At 48.9% G+C, this 17,241-nt stretch overlaps 5 protein-coding genes across 5 annotated transcripts; 2 read left to right on the forward strand and 3 right to left on the reverse strand.

Moving 5' to 3' along the window:
- Positions 1 to 1,331: 1,331 nt before the first annotated feature.
- FSUBG_3337 (uncharacterized protein) lies at positions 1,332 to 3,159 on the reverse strand (the record flags this gene model as incomplete). Its single annotated transcript, XM_036681207.1, has 8 exons — positions 1,332 to 1,432; positions 1,486 to 1,704; positions 1,758 to 1,897; positions 1,955 to 2,003; positions 2,054 to 2,419; positions 2,474 to 2,539; positions 2,594 to 2,872; positions 2,925 to 3,159. The coding sequence occupies 8 exons, from the start codon at positions 3,157 to 3,159 to the stop codon at positions 1,332 to 1,334; spliced, it is 1,455 nt and encodes a 484-aa protein (XP_036540989.1).
- Positions 3,160 to 6,522: 3,363 nt separating this feature from the next.
- On the forward strand, positions 6,523 to 8,485 carry FSUBG_3338 (phenol 2-monooxygenase; the record flags this gene model as incomplete). The annotated part of the gene is made up of 5 exons (XM_036681208.1): positions 6,523 to 7,032; positions 7,086 to 7,970; positions 8,019 to 8,184; positions 8,238 to 8,357; positions 8,406 to 8,485. 5 exons carry the CDS (start codon positions 6,523 to 6,525, stop codon positions 8,483 to 8,485), a joined length of 1,761 nt encoding a protein of 586 aa, XP_036540990.1.
- A 133-nt stretch (positions 8,486 to 8,618) lies between these two features.
- Positions 8,619 to 10,865, reverse strand: FSUBG_3339 (Superoxide-generating NADPH oxidase heavy chain subunit C; the record flags this gene model as incomplete). Its single annotated transcript, XM_036681209.1, has 1 exon — positions 8,619 to 10,865. One exon carries the CDS (start codon positions 10,863 to 10,865, stop codon positions 8,619 to 8,621), a length of 2,247 nt encoding a protein of 748 aa, XP_036540991.1.
- A 1,798-nt stretch (positions 10,866 to 12,663) lies between these two features.
- FSUBG_3340 (uncharacterized protein) lies at positions 12,664 to 14,562 on the forward strand (the record flags this gene model as incomplete). Its single annotated transcript, XM_036681211.1, has 4 exons — positions 12,664 to 13,047; positions 13,095 to 13,188; positions 13,241 to 13,841; positions 13,893 to 14,562. The coding sequence occupies 4 exons, from the start codon at positions 12,664 to 12,666 to the stop codon at positions 14,560 to 14,562; spliced, it is 1,749 nt and encodes a 582-aa protein (XP_036540992.1).
- Positions 14,563 to 15,696: 1,134 nt separating this feature from the next.
- Positions 15,697 to 16,878, reverse strand: FSUBG_3341 (uncharacterized protein; the record flags this gene model as incomplete). The annotated part of the gene is made up of 1 exon (XM_036681212.1): positions 15,697 to 16,878. The coding sequence occupies one exon, from the start codon at positions 16,876 to 16,878 to the stop codon at positions 15,697 to 15,699; it is 1,182 nt and encodes a 393-aa protein (XP_036540993.1).
- Positions 16,879 to 17,241: the final 363 nt, after the last annotated feature.

Consider the following 17,241-nt stretch of genomic DNA (forward strand, 5'->3'; position numbering starts at 1 on the left):
CTAGGCATAGCCTCAGGCCGAGCAGACGCGAGAGAAGCGCGAAGGATGACGTGACCGGCGATGAGGCAACAAGCTCTGGCCCATCACATGACATGCTCAGAGTCTGCCACTGGCAATCCAAGGAGAACGCGACTGTTGACGCGGTTTTAGGGTGCCCCACGCCCGAGATGCAAAAGCCGCACAAGGGGTATAAATACCATCGGGGCTACTCTCAAACTTACCACACTTTTTGGTTCCATTACACCTTGTGCAGTCGATGTCCACAGTCAACAAAAGCCTATCGACATTTTATTCATTTAGTGTCAACTCTTCAATTTTCATCTTGACATTGGACTTGATAGCTGGTTCGACATCGCCCACGTGCCACTCGATATATTCCCACCTGTCAATCTTGCCATCTTGCTCGACACTCTTTCTTCGATATTCACTATCAGAGTCGGTCGTCTGTCTCTTCCATCCCGAATATCAGAGTCGGTAAGTGCTTTTTTGTATCCTATTGGGTATCAAACCATTCTTTTTCTGTCCTTTTAGCCAACTGGTGCAATACCTTCCCTTCTTTCATCTGACTCTATCAAAGCTCTATCATCCTCAATAGCAGCACAAAACACAGGAAGTCGACGTCACAGAGTTCTTCGGCATACAGTGAACTCTGGAAGCCACAAAATGTCAGCCAAGACAAGAAAAGATGCAGTCGGAACTCGGGCGTATAATGAGGCCCATGGAGAGTCACCGTATTCCACAGTGAGGATGATAGACGAAAGACCCAGAGCTTAGGCTTTGTTTCGCTGGATCAAGTTCAGGGCTCCAGGCTTCCTCTTATCCAATGAAAGTCCAGTTTCCTTTATTCAGAAACCACATCCCGTCTCGCTAGATTCAGCTCACACCTTATACTCAGCAGCATCTATTTACTTGCTCAATGTTATGGTTTTGGTTCAGGTCTCACCCTCATTGAGTTACCCCAAACATTCTGCCAACAGCTGGTATGATGTCTCTTTGAAGCATTTCCTTGTCAAACTTGATGAAAACATTGTTATTTAGTGAATGAATGACAAATTTAGTAAATCGATACGGAGAAGGACTTTAGAAGAAGTCCAATGTCAATAACGTTTTGGAAATACATAGAACGGGGGAAAGGTTGTCTGTTTTATACTAGGTTGATTGACCCCTAATGGTCTTTCCGCTAAGCCTTTCTCCCCAGACCGTTCAATGACCCTCGCATACTGGCAGTACGGCGTACAGGTCATTGAAATCAAATTCCGATGTGTCAACCCACAGTGTGTCTTTCCTGGAACAATTTCAGGCTGTGCTTTGATCATTTCTCCATGTACCAATCACTCCTTTCCTTCAAAATGATTCCGGCCTTCAGCTTTGTCACACTCCTCCATGATTCTCCACGATTCATGGTCGGTACAGGAGTATTTCGGCATGTCCTCTGTCGACTGTTAGCAAAATATTAGTTTGAAGGAAGTGAACTGGTGAACTTACTGTACTCCGGAAACTTGGCATTGAACTCCTCCTCAGACATATTGAAAATCTTATCCTCTTCAGCCTCGATCTTCTTATACTCTTCCTCGAACTCCTCCTTGGTCTTGGGGGGCCCCATACCAGGTCGGAGGGGAAGACCACTGCCATCACCGAAGCGGTGGGCATAGCGGGGCTGTTCGTCATCGTTGCCTTCCAGCAACTCTTCATCCTTCAGAGCTTCTGAGATAAATCAGTACGGTATTACTTTGAAGAATCGAGAGTAACAAACTTACTGTATTCCGGAAACTCGGCGTTGAACTCCTCCTCCGACATGTTCATGATCTCATCATATTCAGCCCGCAATTTCTTCAACGACTCTTCGTCCTCTTCCACATTCGGAGGAGGTCCCATACCAGGTCGGAGGGGAAGTCCGCTGCCATCTCCATAGTAGGAGGCATATATAGGATTTTCTTTTTTATCCTCCCGCTACGACCACTCTTCGGCTTCTCCTTCAGCGAAGCGGTGATCCTTTGTCGCCTCTGAAGGCAGTCAGTAAAGTATTTCAAAGGGTTGAGATTCGCAAACTTACTGTATTCTGGATACTGCGCGTAAAACTCCTCATCGGTCATGTTCCAGAGACGTTTAGACTCAGCCTGCCACTCCTTCCATGACTCCTCCTGCTCTTCCTTAGTCATAGGTGGTCCCATCCCAGGTCGAAGCGGGAGGCCACTGCCATCTCCATAGTGCTGGGCGTAGCGGGGCTTTTCTTTGTCATCCTCCTTCATCGGCTCTTCCTCGAGACCTCCCTCAGCTTTGGAGGGTCCGATGCTCGGTTGACGCGGAATGTCACCATCATCCTCGTAGAGGCAAGCATAGTATTCGTGGCGCAGCATAATGTCCGTGCTATCCATCACCTGAAAATATGCTTCTGGGCCCCACTCGTCATAGGATTCATCTGTAGGTGGTTAGGTCTCGAAAGGTTTCAGGATCCTTGTAGAGATGAACTTACCGGAATGTGAAGATCGGACGTCAGATGCGTCCTCTTTCTCACGACTAAACTCATATTTCGGGCCAGCTGTAAACAGTTAGCAAGAAACGAGTTCCGAGGTTCTTAACTGATGGAACTTACTGTAAGTAGGAAAGCGGGCATCGAATTCTTCGGCGGACATGTGGCCAGGAACACGATCACGTATAAGCGACATCTCTTTCTCCGACTCCTGGAACTCCTCGTCGGTCATAGGGGGTCCCATGCCCGGTCGAAGTGGGAGACCACTGCCATCGCCGTAGCGCTCTGCATAACGCTGAGTGCAGGTCTCATCACTTTCCTTAGGCTCAGAAGGTTCTTTTTCTTGCTGCGGCATCGCATGTGTTTCTTTTTCGATCCTATACCATTCTTTAGGACTACCCGCTGTTAATAATTAGCAAAAGCAGATACAAGATTCTTAACACGTTGAACTTACAGTAGTAAGGAAAGTGAGTATCGAATTCTTCGGGAGACATGCGACCATAGATCCAATCCCGTAGAAGAGACTTCTTTTCCCACCACTCAATGGAGTTTCCGTCTTCGTCGAGCCAACGCTCATCCGTTAGACGCAAAGAGCCATCGCTATCGCGGAAGCGAAAAGTAAAACGCCGTCCGTTTACCTCCTTGGAGAGAATCTCCCCAGCTTGCTTGGAGGGCTTCTCGGCAGCCATGTCGTTCTTCTCACTGGCCTTGGAGCTCATCGATTCTTGTTTCGGAAAACTGTCGAAGACTGCGTTAGCATAACACGTAACTGATATTGGAGGCTATCGTGAGCGTATGCCTGCTGGTGACGAGAGCCTGTGCCTCAGTCTAGGGCGCCGGCTCAAACTGAAAAAGATAGGAAGCGAGAAGAAGGGGAGACGGGAACATGAATCAACACGCGAGTGGGCAGTAAGATGGGAAGCCATGGGGATGGGAGAAGACCATGAGAAATCTGACGCAACTTACCTCAGGACTCAGGTGCAAGGAATGGCGCTGAGTTAAAGCGCACAGTTGCTTGCTGTGTTTGGCAAGATTGATGCGCTGCGCCCGCAACTCAAGGATGGAAGGGCGCTCTGATGAAGAAGGAATTTTGATGAAGGAAGTGTGTTGATGGAGGAAGTGTGTCGATGGAGGAGGAGGTTGAGTGAAGGAAGAGGTTGAGGGAGAAACACGAAATTTATAGGGACGGCTGGACTGTGCGTGCGCTGCTGCTGTGACTCCACCATCTGTCTGGCAGTGGTTCAAGCTCGCAGTGCACAATGTTACTTCGTGTTACCTGTGGCGGCCAGGATGCATATCACTCTATGTGCTACATATATTTTGCCAATGGTACGACTAATGTTGAACCATAGGCGGTCCTGGAGGAGGCCATTCATCCCGTGATATGCATCGAGATCAAGTTTGAGGTAGCCAACAGGACTAGTAAGAGTACACTCTAGCTTCACTCCGCTTTGTACAAGCTCGGGCTTTCATGATAGCCGCGGAATGAAGCATCCTAGTACGTTGAGGAAAGGTGGAATGATTGCCAAGTGGCATGCGTGGGATGTCAACAATTGTGTTCGAAGAATCCGGGGTTTACAGAACGGTCACCCCAGCCTCGATTCACTGGCCTTGGCTCCGAGGAGCAAAATCCAACATGTTTCACATTGGCCTAGCACTATAACGTGCCTGTTGTTCCCTTAGTGCTGGAGAACACATTTGTATCCTATGATAGTGCCCTACGCTACTTGCTCGTGCTTCCAAAGAGAGTATTAACCGTCGAACAATCATGAGAACACCCAGTATTGTGCACGAAGATGAACCATAAGAGCGTGCTTAACAGTGAGAGCTAGAGCACCCAATCTAGCCCCAGCAACTGCTTGTGATTGTGAACCACTTCGGTCTAGAACTCACTGCACCCCGCCATCTTCCGGGCTTCCCCCTCACCGAGAACACTCTCATCAAGACCACTGACATGCAAGCATCGCGCAGGTCCTTCTCGAGGCTTCTAGCTTCTTTCCATGGAACTATCAGCATCAAGGTACCTGTCAGGCAACTCAGAGCTTTCAGCAGTTGCCTGGAAGCAGTGTGAGATCATTGAACAGTCGCCCCACTCACCCTGATCACTCCCACAACTTGCAATGCATGCCTTGATCGCAAACATCACACCGAGGGCCAATGACTCATTGACGCCTAACTATGCTACAGGTCACAATAACATGCAGTTGATGCTTGAGCTTTCCAATGGCACTGATCGTGGCCCAGTGGTAATCGCAGTCGCAGTGGCGGAACAGGCTCTCCTGGTGCGTTGATCGATGCAGTGTCAGCAAGCCATGCCGCAAGGGGATTCCCATGAGATGAAGAGCGCAAATGGCGATGTCAATGTCGAAACGCGGTAATAACTGTGGTAACCAAAGCGGCGGGTAAATCCCAGTGGTCTACGGGCGGTCTTGGGGGAAAGGAACTTCCATTGGATCAGCTCGGCGTTGCAAAGAGAACAGCGTCACAGAACCAGAAAGTAGCAGGACATCGTACTTATGGGCTTGGATTTGCGATAGAATTGCTCGTACATTGCGTGGGGCCTGGCAGCGAAGGGGAAACAGGGGATACGTACCCACATAGCTCCTTACTGGGAGAGCCTATCCCTGCCAGGAACTACATACTAGTAAGGCGCTTCTCTATTTCTCCATCGTACCTTGCCGCCTTCAGCTGTTTTGTCTTGCTAGGAACACAATGTGAGGCGCAGGACACGGTGGCTCGTGTCACTTGGGAAAGTCAATGTTCCACGGTTCGATGCGCAGCGCCAGAGTGGTCGACTAACCCCCGACTGGCAACACATAAGAACATCAAGCCCTCCTGTGTTTGCCAACACCCTCATCGTTCGGGTCTGGACCGGCTCCAGCTCAGACTATTGTAAGTCCTCTTTGTGTCAAATCCCGCTCATGGCTCAACCGCTAACCTCCATCAAGGACCTCCAACCTATTCGCTCGATCGCCACGACTACCGTTGCTGCTTCCCGACCACGACCGTCCGAGTCTTACTGCTGCGTTGCTCAGCACACTTTTCGAGCTTAGGTTTCTCTCAATCTTACTAAGGGCCTTTCGTTTGCAGACTCGACACTGCCTCCCAACAATGTGGTCTACCGAATCGAATTGTCCTCAAGATTGAGATATACAAGTGGGCGAGATAACCTGACCGCGAAAGAGAGACATATAAGCACCTTGACCGTCTTCGACACCTCACGATTCTTCAAATCTACGGCTGTGCAGACTGCAATCCTCACTCGACCATGATTCTCTCTCGTATCGGGGAAGGGAAGAGACACGTGGGGTGCGCTCTTGGAGGAACTTTAGACAACTTCTACCAGTATCTTTGATAGCTCTCGCGGACATGATCGTCCGGCATTCTGCCACTAGACTTGACAAGTTCTACCTCATTTCCAACAACGATCGAAGCTTGGCAATACCATGCAGTATTGAACGTGTGATCGCAAATCATTGAATGCATCTCCCATGTTTGCAACACGATGGCTACTTGAAAACCACAATAAATCTCGGGAAACAGTCACTTGAAAAGCAACTTCCGAGTAGTTCTTGGGGCTCCAAATATCGGTTGGTGGTCTCACAGTGAGTGTGAAATCACGCCCGTTCTCGCCCTGTGTTTGCTTACTCCATCCCCACCTAACATAGCAATGTGGGTGGCTGCCCTAGGGGAGGAAAGAATACTCAGGACCTTGATCCTAAATAATAAAAAAGCTTAGGTAACTTGGGATAAAGTTAGGGTAACTTTACTAAATTTAGGATATCTTTTACTGAGTTTATTTTTGATGCCCTATATCCAGGTCTGGGTTTTTTTGCTCCCCGAGGCTGCCGTAGTAAGATCCGGGCTTATTTCCCTTGCTCCGCTGATTCCGTGGAACTCGGATGCCGATAAGATCTGCCGTGGAAATCCAGCGGAAGCTCCACTTTCATGCACCTGGACCAACTACCGTTCACCAACATGCCAGTGTACGCCATGAAGATATAATGAATGAACGAGATCATGGAATAATATCGCAACGCATCAAATCAGCAATGGAGTCCGAAAAAGTCCAAGTCATCATCTGCGGCGGCGGTTCCGCTGGCCTCACAGCAGCAATTTGGCTCGCCCGCTTCAACATCGACTTCAAGATCCTCGAGCGTCGCCCAGGCCCCCTCGAGATCGGCCAAGCAGACGGCGTTCAGTGTCGCACTGTCGAGATCTTTGAGAACTTGGGTATTTCTGAGCGTCTTCTGGAAGAGGCGTATCATGTCATGGAGGTAGCCTTTTGGTCACCTGAGGGTAATGAAGGGCTTGTGCGAAAAGATCTTGCTTATGATACAGAAGAGGGCCTGAGTCACCAACCGCATGTCATTCTCAACCAAGCTAGAATCAATGATTTGATGCTACAAGAGATCATCAGGTTGAGGGGGAACGGAACAAGTGGAGTCTTGTACAATTCTCAGGTTGAGAGTGTGAGGATTGTTGATGATGAGGAGTACCCTGTTGAGGTTGTCACCATGCGCAATGGAGAGCCTTACAAGTATTGTGCAAAATATGCCATTGTAAGTTCTCGCCCTCAGCTTTTCCAGTTACTCTTCTTACAGACTGCGAACAGGGCTGCGATGGCGCTCACAGCACTGTCCGCAAATCTCTCGGCTTCAAAATGGTCGGCGACTCAAGCGACTCCGTCTGGGGCGTCATGGACATCTACCCCATCACCAACTTCCCCGACATCCGCAAAAAGGCCATGCTTCAGAGCAAAAACGACGGAAACCTCATGATCATTCCTAGAGAAGGCGACGAACTTGTACGGTTCTACATCGAACTTCCCGGAACCTCGGCTCGCGACGTCACCGAGCAGGACCTCATCAACAAAGTCAAGCGAATCTTTCACCCTTTCGATATCGACATCGCCCGAACGGTCTGGTGGTCTGCTTATGTCATTGGCCAGCGTCTCGCGGATCACTTCACCAAGGACCATCGTATCTTTCTGACTGGTGATGCTTGTCACACTCACTCGCCCAAGGCTGGGCAGGGTATGAACGTTAGTCTGCAGGATGGCTTCAACATCGGATGGAAGATGGCCCATGTCCTCACCGGCCGAGCACCACCTTCAGTGCTAGAGACATATGTTCTCGAGAGACAGCAGACGGCTCAACAACTCATCGAGTTCGATCGCTCGTTCAGCAAGCTATTCTCATCCGAACACCGAAAAGCGAATGGCATCACAGCAAAGGACTTTCGCGACAAGTTTGTCGAGGCGGGACGATATACAGCTGGTATGGCTACCAAGTACAAGCCTTCCATTCTTACATGTTCGGATGAAGGTGACAACAGTATTGCGTCGGGATTGACTGTCGGGATGAGATTCCCAAGCGCACCTGTTGTGAGACTATCTGATACAAAGCCGATGCAGTTGAACAAGAACCTTGCTGCAGATGGACGGTGGCATGTTCTGACCTTTTGCTCTGGAGATTTCGCGAGAAAGGGATTGCATGAGGTGAGTATTCCAACTTCGTAGCTTTTTCAACAACTAACCTCTCCTCAGGTCGCCAGAGAGCTTGGTAACCTCAGCAAGATGTTCACCCCTGCTGGAGAGCCGTCGGATAAGGTTTTCAGCCATACTCTTCTTATCAAGGGGGAGCGAAAGACTATCGAGATCGACCAACTACCGGAAGTATTCTTCCCTCATACAAGTCCATATAATCTGCGAAGTAAGGGAATCGCCCTGCGTTGACGTGTGATATACTAACAAGACCTCCGACAGATGTTCACCGGGTCTTTGTCGATGATACAAATCCATACATGCTAGGCTGCGGACAAGCCTTTTCGAAATATGGTATCGACGCGGAACAAGGCGCCATTGTTGTTGTTCGGCCTGACTTATGTGAGTCTTCGATGTTCCAACCCTTAGCTCATACTAATACCACTTCAGATACTGCACGCGTTCTTAGCCTGTCTAAAGTCACCGGCCTGTTCACGTTCTTCAAAGGTTGTTTGAACAGCATTGGTTAGGTAGTCAAGACGTAGAACGTCACGAATGCTTATTTGTCCTGCAGCTGCCCATTGCATCCCGAATTCGGAGCCATCGTTGTATTCATAAAGAAAAGTCCTTGTTCGTGTACTCATGCATATTACAAGATCATATCTATCCAAACACCTCGATCATGAAGTGGTACTCCAGCTTACTACCATCTTGCCAACCTCTCAACGTAAGCTCGCGACACTTGTCCGCTAAAATCTCTCCAACAACAGGCGCACCACAGTAAAACACGCCAACCTTGAGCTCCTCGTCTCCTTGATAGTTTTCATCTTCCTTATCCCGTCTGTTCCTCCTTTTACTGGCCCTGAACTTGAGCATCTCCTCATAATGCTCATCCAAGATCTGGTCGAAGTCAGGTCTTCCGAAATGCGTAGGGTTGAGAAGACCGGTGAGAGGAGAGGCTGGGTGCTCATCTGTACGATGCATCTCCAGTAGCCAACGGTATACGTGGGTTGTGAGCTTCTTGCGTTTCGCTGTGACGTGGGTATTGATACGAATGTCGAGATGAGGGTGGACCTCATGCTCGCGATGCCAGTCTTGGCTCATTGATACATCATTGAGTAGATCTGAGAGCCAGAGGAGGTAGTTACGGTCTCGCACCATCCAGTGGAAGTCAACGCGTCGATAGTCATCTGCAAAAGTGGCAGCGCGGTCGGTTTGGGGCTGCTTCTCTTTGTTGATGAGGTCGGGGCCAACACTTCCTTGCCTCGTTGGAGATTCAGGGACGTTGTCGCTGTTCTCAGCATCCGTGCTAGTGATTGATGCTGAAGCGCGGTGCTCAGGAGAAATAGCAGTGACATCGGAGTCATGGCGAGGATGGTCTACTTCGTGGTTCGGACCGCCGTGATCGAGATCATCGTTGTACTGCAGATCAGCCAAGATGCCGGAGAATGGAGTTACTCCAATACCAGCGCCAATGATGATTGAGTGGTTAAAGTCGTAAAATCGTTGGGCAGGTGCACCAAACGGCCCATTGATGCCGACCTCAATCTCAGACTCCCCAGACTCACCACCGAGCTCTCGAAGCTTCGCAGTCCAGTTGCCGTCCGTCTTGATGTGCAACATCATCTTGTTGCCGCGACAGAAAGAGACGGTGAATGGGTGCCACTGGAAGAAGCTGATCTTGGGAACCTGGAGGAAGATGTACTGGCCAGCCTTGTACTTCCAGAGTCGCTCGCTGGGGATGACGACAGTGATCTCGACGGTTTCTTTGTCAAGAACCTTCATCGTGGCTTTGATGCGATGAAAGCCAAGACAGACACGGACGGCGCGCTCAACGAGAACGAGGAGGGTTGGGAAGGCGAGAAAGTATCCGAACATGGGCCACTGGAGCAATGCGGCTGTGCCATGGGCCATCATCAGACCAATGATGGGATACATGAGTAAATGGCCCAGCTGGAAGATCTCGTAGTTCCATTTTCGAACTTGGGGAATGCTAAGTAGTGAGAGGATGTAGAAGAGGCCGAGGGCAGTAATTCCCGTGAAGCCTGGTAGCGAGCGGACGTAGTCGATGTACGGGCGGGGGACCATGTCTGGACCAAGAGCTTCTGCGACAGCGTCTTCATTCTTGGGATCGCTGCCGTGCACAAAAGATCCAGTCAAGTGGCCAATGGCATGCAGCGTCGCCAACAGAATCGCAACACAAGAGATTCGGATATGGAACTCCTGCGACAAGTCCCAGTTGAAGAATCGCGAGATGTGATACGACCTGCGCAGCCACGTCGAAAAGTATCGCGACATGCTGAGAATCAGAAAGAAGAACGTCGGATACAGCGCACCAGCGCAAGTTTTGGCCATGACGACACCCCAACCGAAGGCTTCACGATATCCAGGCGTGGTCTGGTACTTGACCAATTGCCAGATGCCAAACGCGAACTGCATACCAATAACGACTCCTAGAAATACAATCTCCGGCCCATGGACAGCCCAGTATGAGCGAATTCGTCTCCAACCAGGCAAACGCTTAATGTAGCTCTTATCCTCATCCTCCTCCTTCTTCGCCTGCTTCAACGAGGGGATCTTCCACTCCTTCACCATCTTGGCAAACTCATCCCTCGGGATCTTCTCCGCGTCGGAGCCCATCATACTGCGCAGGAACTGATGGCGCGCACGGTCATCTTCGGTATGGTCCCGCTGTATGACGTGGTGGGCGCTCGGTTTAGGGACTAGCTCGGCGTGCTCTTGATCGAGCTTTCGCTCGACTTCGTTGTAGTTTATGAAGCCATCGTTATTGTGGTCGAGATCGTCGAGAAATTCGGAGATCTCGTCGTCGGTTAGGTATTGGATGTTGTTGGATGTACGGATTGGATGGTCGGCTACGATGGATTTTCGATGAGGGTTGGACTCTGCCATTGCAGGGACTGAGTGAAGTGGAATTGACCAGGGAAGATCTGAACAATGGAACAAGAACAACTTCACATCGTGTTCAGAGGGGGGTTGCAAGAAATTTAGCAACTGGAAATAAAACACCAAGATGACGCCCAAGAACAGAGTACGTCAGCGTCGAGCCACGCCAAGTCCCAAGCGTTGAACAACTCAACCCTCAACGCAACTTTAATTTCACGGCGAGCTCCCGTTTCACATGCGATTTCGCATTTAATACGCAGCCAAGGCCTCGAATGCCCTGATTTTCGTCTCGTGGATGACGGCGCCCAGAAACGAGGCTTAATTGCACGCAACGAACTTGACCAATTGGAGTTTTGCTGATTGTGCCCAGTTTCTTGGTTAAGCTTCTGGGGGACTTGGCGATCTTGGCTTTAGTTTGGCTTATCGCGGGGACATGATTGGGTGAGAAAGGGCTTCGCTTATCAGGGACGAGGTAATTACATCAGACCTCTTGAACATGAGATGAGGGTCGGGAAAGAACTCATTGTACAATGGCCTTGTTCAGAGAAAATTATCTATTATGTAATCTTCCAGTAGTAATGACTTTTTCAAGGCTCTCTGAACTATCCTTCCTCTAACCTGGGCGCGACTTACGGGGCGTCTCGCGGCTCCGCCGATGAAAGCCCATATAGGGCACCATACATACATCGGGTCTCGGGTAGGTCATCGTGGCAAAGCACAATAAGCAAACTTCACAAATGAAGATGCCTTTTGCCAGGTCTGCCGGTGCTAAAATTACTGTCAATCTATGAATTTGGATAGTCTACGAGTAGAAATGTGATCTGAGCTCTACTTGACTGGAGTTTCTGGGTGAATGACAACTCGCATTTTGGTTATCTTATTGGAGTAAGTTCCAGTTGGGTGCATTTGGGAACATCTCGAAAGTTTGCCACATCTTTTCATTTTCTATTTACTCCTTAAGCTGCAATGAAAGATAAAAACACCCTGAATTTCGACATTGAACCGATGATCCAGGCTGGTGCTTTTATCTTCAAGATGATTAAGAGTATCTAAACGACTCGCCGTTCACAAACCTGAGATAAATCTATTCTTGCTTCTGTATCTTATCGCATCAAGAAGATACCGTTCTCGGGGATTAGAACACCCATGACTTGGAAAGAGGATGCCAAAATAAACTCAGTAAAGAGTTACTTAAACTTACTCTGAATTGCCTAAATACTTTCATCACTTAGGGTCAAAATCTTGAGAGTTTCGTCCATATTCTCCATCACGTATGAATATTCCCAATCAAACGACTCCCGAGCGCGGAAGAACCGGCGGTGAAATAGTGCTACGACATAGTTATACATATTATGCTAGCTCGTTCATAAAACGCGGCGATCACAATCATTGTGGGAACAACTGCCGGAAACACGAGTCGGAATTCCACAGCAGCGGGGCGAATGAAGTCATGGAGAAGGCTAATTCTCGTATTGAAGATTGAGATCTCCGGTTTTCATGGCCAAAACAGATCAGGGTGGCACTTCTGATTTGGCAATTGAAGATCCGAACCCTGGTTGTTTCATGCAACGTTTAGTTCCAGGGTCCTTTGTTTTTACTCCCTTTGGGTCTTGAAACCGAAGATTCTTTTTCTTTCATTTGGTTACCTTTCAGCCTGTCATTCTAAAGGTGTTCACTTCTTTGAGGCATTGGATTGGCTTGTGTTTTTTACTGTCCCTCGACACATTCTTTTCTTGGTCCTCAATGCAGTACTTTTACCGCCAGAGTCTAATACTAAGCCCCGAGAATGCTTAATACTCAAAACATGGCCTCACCGTGGCCACTAAAGGATGAATTCATAAGTAATAGCGACCGCGACCGCGATAAAGCACCCTGGCATCGTCTCGAGAATCTCCCGGCACCATTTGCGGAACAATATGCCAGACTCAGTCAGCCTTGGCTTCCCGGCTTCTGGATTCGGTTCCCCTATCGCGGCCTTGGCATGTGGCTCTTGGCGTTGCTGGGAACTATCGCGGCTGTTATGATCCTCGTTTATAGCGATGGAGTGCCTGTTGATCATTGGGATGAGCGGATACAGCCTACGGTATGGCTGGCTTTGACATCTGCGTTGTCAGGAGCTTTTCTTGCTTGTGCTTTTACTGAGGGAGCGGCCATTTCTTATTGGAGAACAGCTGGCAAGCCGGTAACTGTGAGTAAACTCATACTGCCAGGAAGTTCGTTACTGATGTAGGTCAGCTGCAACAATTACAAGCTGTCTACGGCTCCTCGACTGGCATCATACAAGCAGCCGTGAACTTATTCACCTGGAAGTCGAAGACACTGGGTCTGGGTATGATTGACATATAATTCTGTAACGTTGGCTTGGGTACTGATTGTGATAGCATCTATTCTCATGACACTATCTGTCCTGCGTGGTCCTCTCATGCAGCGCGCCTCATCAACGACGAATCACTACCAAGCTCAACGAGGAGCCGTGACTTTTCATATCGCGAGACAGCTTCCCGAGAACTATGCGTGCATTATGACTGGTCGCACTCATTCCGCTTCGCTACTCACCAAGAACTTCAGCGACGTCGCCCAAAGCTACAGTCGTCGATCTGACATGGCTGTTTTCGATACTTCCTGCAACAACTGCACCACTGCAGTGGAAGGTTTCGGTTTCGATGTCAATTGCACCGACACGACAAAGGATTTCAATCTCACAATTGGCACGGATAGGGCAAGTATGTTGAGAGCTATGGATGGAGTATATTTCTTCCAGGTGAACGTTACGGAGTATAGTGACTGGGGCGTCAACGACCTGGCCAATGGGTCATTCCTACGATACACGACGCTCTACAAGGACACGGACAAGTGCAATGGAAAGATCAAAGTCCAGACGTGTGATCTTCACGGTGGAATTACCAAGTTCCCCGTGCGAATGGATGGGAAGACAGTCGAGCTTCAGGGAACGTGGAAGGATGACAAGTTTATCGAAAGGAAGTATGTACTACCCCTTCTATACCGCCTAGCTGTTCACTAACTAGAGCCAAGATACATGTTGCCCGCTGATTTGGTCATGCCAGGCTCAGGAAATATCCTAGGAGGCTTTAGCATGATTGCAAAATCGCTCTACGAGTCTCAAGCTTTCATGCGGTTTACGGGCGCTACTGGCTATGATGTCAGCTCAACGGGTTTACCAGCAACCCAGTATCTCACCATGAACGGGACAACCCCGGGATGCGGAGACCGGTGGGAAAACCCGATGGACGACATCATCGAACTCACCCGCGACATCGGCTTCCGAGCAAGTCTGCAGTACGCCAAGTACAACATGACAGACAAGCAAAAAGTCGAGTACGACAGCGGCACGACGACGCTAGTATACGTGACGAATTACGACAAGATGTGGATCGCGATTGCAGTCTCGCTGGTTGGTATTTTCGCCGTCCTTCCAACTTTCTGGGGCTGGTGGGAGCTCGGCCGAGATGTCAGTCTTAACCCGCTCGAGATTGCGAATGCGTTTGGAACTGTTGGGCAGGAATCGCATATTATGAGAAACGTTGACCCGAATCAAAACGTTGGAGGAATTGTGAACGCGGTTAATGATATTGGGCCTGTCAGATACGGTGCATGGGAGATGAGCGATGGTGTTGTCAGACTTGGGTTTGCGGGGGCTGGCTTAGTGAGGAATCCGTCCAAGGGAGAGAGATTTAATTATTAGTTTCTGAATATATTTAATACAAATATCTATAATATTTTCATGAGCCTATTGACTTGTCTTGAGCAAGAGGGCCATCGGAATTCTCAGTGGAGAATGCGAACAGACCCAATAACGACCATGGAGCTGGTCACGTTAAGGAAGGTCAAAGATCGAAGCTTGGAAAAAGGCCACATCCTAATGAACTACGTGGATTTGTGTGTTCATATTTCAAGAACCAACATGAAGAGCTGGCCACCAGAGTGAACAAGGCCATCTAAGTCCGGCACGCCTGCTATTTTTACTGTGCTTTCTCGCCGAGAGTCTCTTCAAGCCGTTTGATGGAAGTTTAAAACCCTCCTTCAGTCCGACGCTGAGGATGCAGGAAAGAGAAAATTTCCAAGAGTTCAGGATCTCGTTCTTGATCTTCAACACCGACTTATAGCCCGTTTTGAACAATCAGCGGGAGAGGTTGGTGGAAGAACTGCTCCAACTGCTGAGAACCTGACGTCTCGACTAGATGGGTATGTGACGGTCGCTCAGGATCGAGAAGGGGGCTTCAAATACATTTGTAGATGGTTGAGTCTTGAACTCGTGTCTTCCTTATCAATTTTAGAAGAACCATCCGTTTGGACTTGACATTGACGGGGAGATCATGCCGTAGTGCCTATTTGATTATGCATTTTATGGTCAGTATTTCCCCTATTATCTAGAGAAATCAATGTGGGACGACTAGCAAGAATTGGAATGGAAACAACCAGCTATCAGGCACGCTTGAAAGATTCTGTCGCTTCCTATTTCTTTCTTGTAAGTTGAAATTACGGCATGATTACTTCGTCAAAGAGAGACCATCACGTTTAGGGATACGGTATATAGGAGCACTATGTAAGTTAAGAGTTGAGATTTTGTGGTCAAGTCTGCTACACTATAATACAAAATGTCTTTCACAATGAGACAAAAACCCGCCCGTCCAACCCTCTTATGCTCAATCTAGCCTAGGTCGACCAGCCGTTAAACATCCAGTCATTTTCCAAGGGAGGAAAGAAAATTCGAGAACTCGATCCTAAATGGAACAAAGACTTAGGTAAGTTAGCCTAAGTTTAGCACAAGTTTAGGATAGATTTAGTATACCTTTTGTGGAGTTTAGTTTAACATCCTCTAATATGCAGGACGAAAAAAGCAAAAGCGCGAGTAACAGCCACTGAGGTCAATGACCCGGTCTTTCACCTCAATGTCCGCTTTGGGATGCGAAGGAAGCCCATTCCATGGCTTGATGTCGTGAAGGTAGAATGGACCGATGGCACTGAGCGGGAAAAGCCAAAATCCAACAGCAGGGGGCTCCTTGCTGTACTCTCGGTACTCCCGCTGTGTGTTGCTGGCGATTCTATACTCATCCGGATCACCGTTAATGCAGATGAAATGTGGCTCATGGTTGTGGGTGAGCTTGAAAATCTCGTTGGCCGTGTAAACATCATTGGGGATTTCCAACACCTGCATCAGATTGCGAAAGGAATAATACCCACGACGGGGGTCCTCGCCTCCGATGCGAACGGCTGTCAACTCGTTTTCGTACAGACCCGATTTATAGTCGAAGAAACCTTGATCATATTCCTCGGTGTTGATACATTTGTCAACAAAGCGAGGGGATTGATTGATGACCCGCAGGTCACTTCCGTATGTTAGGAGCTGGGTGCATTTGTTGGGCACGCGCCCAACAATGGTCAAGACTTCCAATCGACGAATGGCCTCAATGAAAAGGAGACGTTCGTCGTCAGAGATGGGAAACTCATTCTCGTCGTGACGGAGTTCGCAGTCGAGGGCCAAGTTGACGAGGCCGACTTTGTGCTTGTCTGCGGCAAAAACAGCATCAGCAAACTTCTCAAAATGCCGAAGTGGCAAGATGTCGGTTTCGAGATGAATGGTATCCAATTCAGGGCAAAGGAACAGGGTGCCCTCGCTGCTTCCGTTAGGTCCAAGTCGTCGGCAGGGGAGCTGGACACGGTAGAACTTCTTGGCGACGTTGCGCGACTCGGATGTTGTGTTTAGAAGCGGGTGGTATGTCGCACTCTTCTTGATGAAGACGCCGTAGGGCTGGTCATCATCGACATCATCGGCATGGAAGATTCGTTCATGATGACAGTTCCAAATTGAGAACTCGCAGATGTTATTATCGGCCACGACGACCTTGACTTGTCGAGGGTTCGAAAGTGCGGACTCCCAAATCTTAAGGCGCATTTCAACAGGGAGATTGTTGAATAGGTAGAACGTGGTGGTCGGTGGATCAAGAGGCATGAGGATGCAGTCATCCAGCTGCTCCTTGGTATAAGGGATCAGAGCCATGTTTCCCGAGGGAGCAAGACTTTTGCTTGATGGCGTAGAGATTCTGTGTTAAATTCGGGGCACCACACAGTGGTGATGGGCTTTTGTGAGGGTACCCTAGGCAAAGGTTTAGGTCAGGTTAGATGAAAGTTTAGGTAAAGTTAGACGAACGTTTAGGTGAAGGGCAGACGAAAGTTTGGGTATGAGGAGAGGAAAGTTTGAAGAAAGGAAAGCCGGTGAAGAATGGCGAAGGAATATCAGAAAATAAGCACTCGCGCGAGACGTTTTGACACTGGCACAGCCTTGGGGTCTAGTGTATGCATCTGAGATTCGAGTGTTAGAACTTCAGTCTCCTAGGAGTTTTAGTGTCAGCGCAACTCTGCC

Source organism: Fusarium subglutinans, assembly GCF_013396075.1.
Source record: "Fusarium subglutinans strain NRRL 66333 chromosome Unknown NRRL66333_c0000029, whole genome shotgun sequence".
Lineage (NCBI taxonomy): Eukaryota > Fungi > Ascomycota > Sordariomycetes > Hypocreales > Nectriaceae > Fusarium > Fusarium subglutinans.